At 43.7% G+C, this 6000-nt stretch overlaps 1 protein-coding gene across 3 annotated transcripts in view; it reads left to right on the top strand.

Moving 5' to 3' along the window:
- The first annotated feature begins 918 nt into the window (after positions 1 to 918).
- Positions 919 to 6000, top strand: part of mastl (microtubule associated serine/threonine kinase-like) — a 45340-nt gene continuing 40258 nt past the window's right edge. For 2 of the 3 annotated variants that reach the window (XM_048524523.2, XM_059639010.1), the window contains exons 1-2: positions 1442 to 1959; positions 4229 to 4366. In XM_048524523.2, the coding sequence (XP_048380480.1) occupies positions 1789 to 1959; positions 4229 to 4366 (309 nt within the window). In that variant the 5' untranslated portion in view covers positions 1442 to 1788. Of the gene's footprint in view, positions 966 to 1441; positions 1960 to 4228; positions 4367 to 6000 lie in introns of those variants that run through there. The other variant, XM_048524532.2, reaches the window with a different exon arrangement.

Below are 6000 nucleotides of genomic sequence, written 5' to 3'. Positions count from 1 at the left end.
GTGTTCTGCAAAGCTGTCCCCAAGCCTCCGCTTGGTTTCCCCAATGTAGAGGATGCCACACCGGGTACTGCGGATGCAGTATACCACATTGGCAGATGTGCAGGTGAGCCTCTGCTTAATGTGGAAAGTCATCTTGGGGCCTGGGACAGGGGTGAGGGAGGTGGTGTGGGGCTAGGTGTAGCATTTCCTGCGGTTGCAGGGGAAGGTGCCGGGTGTGGTGGGGTTGGAGGGCAGTGTGGAGCGAACAATGTGCCACAATGATGCCACCCGAAGGTTGCAGGAACAGCAACTCATATTCCGCTTGGGAACCCTGCAGCCCAATGGTATCAATGTGGACTTCACCAGCTTCAAAATCTCCCCTTCCCCCACCGCATCCCAAAACCAACCCAGTTCGTCCCCTTCCCCCAATGCACCACACAACCAGCCCAGCTCTTCCCCTCCACCCACTACACCCCAAAACCAGTCCAACCTGTCTCTGCCTCCCTAACCTGTTCTTCCTCTCACCCATCCGTTCCTCCCACCCCAAGCCACACCTCCATCTCCTACCTACTAACCTCCTTGACCTGTCTGTTTTCCCTGGACTGACCTATCCCCTCCCTACCTCCCCACCTATACTCTCTCCATCGTCGGTCCGCCTCCCCCTCTCTCCCTATTTATTCCAGAACCCTCACCCGGTCCCCCTCTCTGATGAAGGGCCTAGGCCCGAAACGTCAGCTTTTGTGCTCCTGAGATGCTGCTTGGCCTGCTGTGTTCATCCAGCCTCATTTCATTATCTTGGATTCTCCAGCATCTGCAGTTCCCATTATCTCATCTGATCCAAGTTTTTTTCAGCAACTTTAGTTTTAATTTCAGATCGCCAGCATCTGCAGACCTTTGTTTTATCCCAAGAAGTTTCACAGACAATACCATTCGCCACACGCAGTGGCGGATGCGCAATGATTCCCGCAATTCATTTCTAAATGCAGGTATGTCGATTTTAAAGTGAACAAAGCAAAATACTACAGATGCTGAAAATCTGAAACAAACAGAATGCTGGGGGGCGGGGAGCTCAGCATGTCTGCCAGAACGGAAGAAAAGTCTGTATTTCTCTCCATAGATACTGCCTGACCTTCTAAGTGTCCCACTTACAGCGAGGCTCCAGTCATTGACACTGACTATAACAGCAGGACAGGGATATTCTCCCAGCATCAGTCACAGATATAAGGGCATTTCTGTACTAACACCAAGACTACCTATTACCAAGCGTTGGACAAACCCTTCAACGGCTTCAAAGAGCAGACAAACCACCAACTGACGGCACCACGGCAAAGTACTCCGAGGACCCAATCATGCAGCTTCCGGCCTGCCTGCTCATATTTGTCAAAACTCAAGGACTAAGGAGAGATTTTAAAAGTAAAGTCAGTTCGAAAGCTGGTACAATAGCAAAGCAGAAAGAAGTAAATGTCATCATTCTCGGAATGAATTTATCTCATCAATGTTAGAAACGGTTCAAATTTGTTACATTGTCAAGACATCTATCAGGACAGAGCCGTTTAGCGAAGGACCTCAGCGGGCTATTTTGAAAACAGGAACGCGCGGGCTAGTGGGACTGCACTGGAGTGGCGCAGTGTGTGGTTTAGCGGGGAGTATTAGCGTATTTTGAGCAGTGTGAGGGTTCAAGGGGAGTATCGGCGCATTTTGAGCGGTGTGTGGGTTCCGCGGGAATGTCGGTGCAGTTTGAGTAGTGTGACGTCGGAGCAGCGCGGCTCGTTTCATCAGGAGGAATGGTGTCTCGGTCCCAGTTGGAAGATGGAAGTTCCGAATCCTGCCGGCTCGTACAGGGATGTGAAGGTCGTCAAGGTACCGGCTGCGCCCAGTATTGAAGATTTTACGATCATAAAACCCATCAGTCGCGGGGCTTTCGGTAAAGTTTACCTAGCTCGGAAAAAACGCGATGAGAAGAAGCTTTACGCAGTCAAGGCAAGTATTGGATTCGATGGCCGGTTGGGAGGGGAAATAGGCGATGCTTAAAATACTAAGTATTAGCCATAATCATAAAAATTAACAAATGATTCTCTGTTCAATTTGGTCAAGGGTGTTTTTCTTATGATACTTAATTATGTCCAGGCATGTTTTCTGGGCCTGGAACATAAATGGATTGGGATGAGTCGAGGTTTTACTTAAATTTGTCATAGGTTACAATTTGTTAGATTCCTCAGTTTGGAAGTGATGGCTAGTATTATTGATTGGCACTTAGTTGACACTGACACTCATCTAGGTTTTCCTAAGGACACTCAGTTCCTGACCTCATTACAGTCTCTGGACAAACTTGATCTAAGAGATGAGTGATTACCTTTAACATCAGATGTTTCACATCAGTATTTGATCAAATATGATATCAGTGCACCCTAGCAAAACTGGAGTGTATGATGGGTGAAAGGGGTTGCTCTCTACCGCTTGGCTTCATACCTGTCACAAAGGATTGTGGTTGTTACATGCTAGTCATCTCAAACCCAATGCATTGCTGCAGGAATGCTGTGGGATTGTGTTGAGGTCTGCCCTTCATAAGATCAGAAATGCAGGTGTGAAAGCATCAGTGTATAATGCTCAGCTCCATTTGTGATCTTCAGATATTGAAGAACTATTCATGTGTGCGAAGACCTGGCAACATTCAGGCATGAGTTGATAAATGTTTGTCACTTGTGTGGCACAAATGTTACTTGTCAATTACCAATCTTCAACAAGTGAGAACCTGAGCAATGCCCCATGATTTTCAATGGCATTACCATTGCTGAATTCCTCGTTTGGGTTGCCATTGACCAGAAACTGAACAGTTGTAGTTATGTAAGTATCATGGTTACAGAGGAATTCAGAGGCTTGGATTTTGTGGTGACTAACTCCCTTCCTGATTCTTGAGACCCTGTTCACCAAGGCATAAGTCTGGAGTGTGATGGTTTACTCCCCACTTGCCTGGATGAGTGTAGCTCCAACAGCATTAAAAAAAAGTGCTTGACAAATAAAAGCTGTCATGTTGATTGTCACCCTGTCTGCCACCTTTAAAAGTAAAATACATACTCCATCATTGCATTGTGGCAGCAATGTGTATTATCTACTAGAAGTACTGCAGTAACTTGCCAAGACTCCATTGAAAGCACCTACTATACTTGTGATATCTACCACTTATAAGAGTGAGGGCAGCACACATGTGGGAGTACCACCTGCAAGTTCGTTTCCCAGTCACTTGAAATCTTGACTTAGAACTGTGCTACCATTCGTTCACTGTACTGGAACTCCTTTCCACAGGGAATTGAGAGTATGCTTAAATAACATGGTTTGCTGGAGTTCAAGAAGGTGGCTCAGCACGTTCTTAATGGTAATTTGGCATGAGCGGTAAAAGCTGGCCAAGCCAGATAAGCCCATATCCTGTGAATGAATTTTTTGAGAAGGATTTCTGTGAAATTGCCCAAGACTATATGATTTAACTTTGATGTACAAAAAAACAAACAAACTTGTAACATGCATTTATTCTTTTCCTTTCAGTGAGCTGTTGTAATTTACTTGAAAGGGGTTAAAATGTGATATTAGTCAAGGGAACGGGAATATTATTCCGGAGATGACAATAAATGACTTTATACTCTTGGCTGTAGAATAAGACTAATTCTACAAAATAGCAAAAGAATTAAAATTGCTAAAACTCGAGGTGCTACTAAATACTGAAAATGCCACATTTAGAAATATCTCCATTTGAAAGAAATAAATTGTAAATGAAAGTCTTATACTTGCTGGTAACACAACTCAGTTAGCATTTGTAAATGAGGAAAAGATGTAACATTTTTGGTGTGCAACCTTTTATAAATTGGTGAACTTTTGTTATAAGTGTAAGTCAAATCTGATTGGTACATTCTTCATGGGGTTACCTCTACCAGAGTCTACTTGCCAAACAACTCTCCCCTCATACCATAGAAACGGATGTTTTCCCCTCAGATTTAATTTCTTGCATATTGTTCTGACATGCAAGATGAAAGGTTTAGATCAAAATATATTTTCCAGTAATACTCAATTCTCAAGCACAAATATTTTGTGTGAAAAATTTAAATGTAAAATTAAATTGGAAGCAATTGTTGCTTGGCTTGATGTGAAATTTAGAGAGTAAAATTCTACTTCTTCAAGACATGCGTATAGAAATATTTCTATCCTAATTTGGAAATATTCATGTTTTGTTCTGTCTCTTCCTGTCCCCTTATCTAAGGTCGTCAAGAAAGCTGATCTGGTACATAAAAACATGGTGCAGCAATTGCAAGCAGAGAGAGCTGCACTAGCACTTAGCAAAAGCCCTTTCATTGTGCATTTGTACTATTCGTTGCAGTCTGCCAACAATGTTTACCTTGTAAGTATATGATTTGGAATTAAATCTACGGCACTAAATGACATAGGGTCAGAAGATGTGGAGTCTGTGTGGGTGGAATTGAGGAACCACAAAGGCAAAAAAAACCATAATGGGAGTTATGTACAGACCCCTTAACAGTGATCAGGACCGGAGGCGCAAGATGCACCGAGAAATAAATAAGGCATGTCAGAAAGGCAAGGTCAAGGTGATCATGGGGGACTTCAGTATGCAGGTGGATTGGGTGAATAATGTTACTGGTGGATCCAAAGAAAGAGAATTCATGGAATGTTTGCAGGATGGCTTTTTGGCACAGCTTGTGATGGAGCCCACAAGGGAGCAGGCCATTCTGGACTCGGTGCTATGTAATGAGCCAGACTTTATAAAAGACCTTAAAGTAAGGGAACACTTAGGAGGCAGCAATCATAATATGGCAGAGTTCAGTCTGCAGTTTGAAAGACAGAAGGCAAAATCGGGTGTAATGGTGTGACAGTTAAATAAAGGTAATTACAGGGGCACGAGAGAGGAATTGACGAAAATCGACTGGAAGCAGAGCCTAGCGGGGAAGACAGTAGACCAACAATGGCAGGAGTTTATGGGTGTAATTGAGGACACAGTACAGAGGTTCATCCCAAAGAAAAGAAAGATTATCCGGGGTGGGATTAGACAGCGATGGCTGACAAAGGAAGTCAGGAAATATATCAGAGAAAAAGAGGCAGCCTATAAAGTGGCCAAGAGTACTAGGAAATCAGAAGATTGGGAAGGCTACAAAAACAGACAGAGGATAACAAAGAGAGCAATATGGAAGGAAAAGATCATATATGAAGGTAGGCTAGCTAGTAATATTAGAAATGATAGTAAAAGCTTCTTTCAATACATAAACAAACGAGAGGCAAAAGTAGATATTGGGCCGCTCCAAATTGATGCTGGAAGGCTAGTGATGGGAGATAAGGAAATAGCTGAAGAACTTAATAAGTACTTTGCGTCAGTCTTCACAGTGGAAGACATGAGTAGTATGCCAACAATAAGAGAGAGCCGGGGGCAGAGTTGAGTACGGTAGGCATTACGAAAGAGACAGTGCTAGAAAAGCTAAAGGGTCTAAAAATTGATAAATCTCCTGATCCCGATGGGCTACATCCTAGAGTTCTGAGGGAGGTGGCTGAGGAAATAGCAGAGGCTTTGGTCGTGATCTTTCAAAAGTCACCGGAGTCAGGGAAAATCCCAGATGATTGGAAAATTGCTGTTGTAACCCCCTTGTTTCAGAAAGAATCAAGACAAAAGATGGAAAATTATAGGCCGCTTAGCCTAACCTCGGTAGTTGGTAAAATTCTAGAATCCATTGTCAAGGATGAGATTTCTAAATTCCTGGAAGTGCAGGGTCAGATTAGAACAAGTCAGCATGGTTTTAGTAAGGGGAGGTCGTGCCTGACAAACCTGTTAGAATTCTTTGAAGAGGTAACAAGTATGTTAGACCATGGAAACCCAGTAGATGTTATCTATCTAGACTTCCAAAAGGCCTTTGATACAGTGCCTCACGTGAGGCTGCTGAGCAAGGTGAGGGCCCATGGTGTTCGAGGTGAGCTACTGGCTTGGATTGAGGATTGGCTGTCTGACAGAAGGCAGAGAGTTGGGATAAA

The sequence above is a fragment of the Stegostoma tigrinum genome, chromosome 2, assembly GCF_030684315.1.
Source record: "Stegostoma tigrinum isolate sSteTig4 chromosome 2, sSteTig4.hap1, whole genome shotgun sequence".
In the NCBI taxonomy this organism is placed as follows: Eukaryota; Metazoa; Chordata; class Chondrichthyes; order Orectolobiformes; family Stegostomatidae; genus Stegostoma; species Stegostoma tigrinum.
This window is presented reverse-complemented; position numbering and strand designations above follow the sequence as displayed.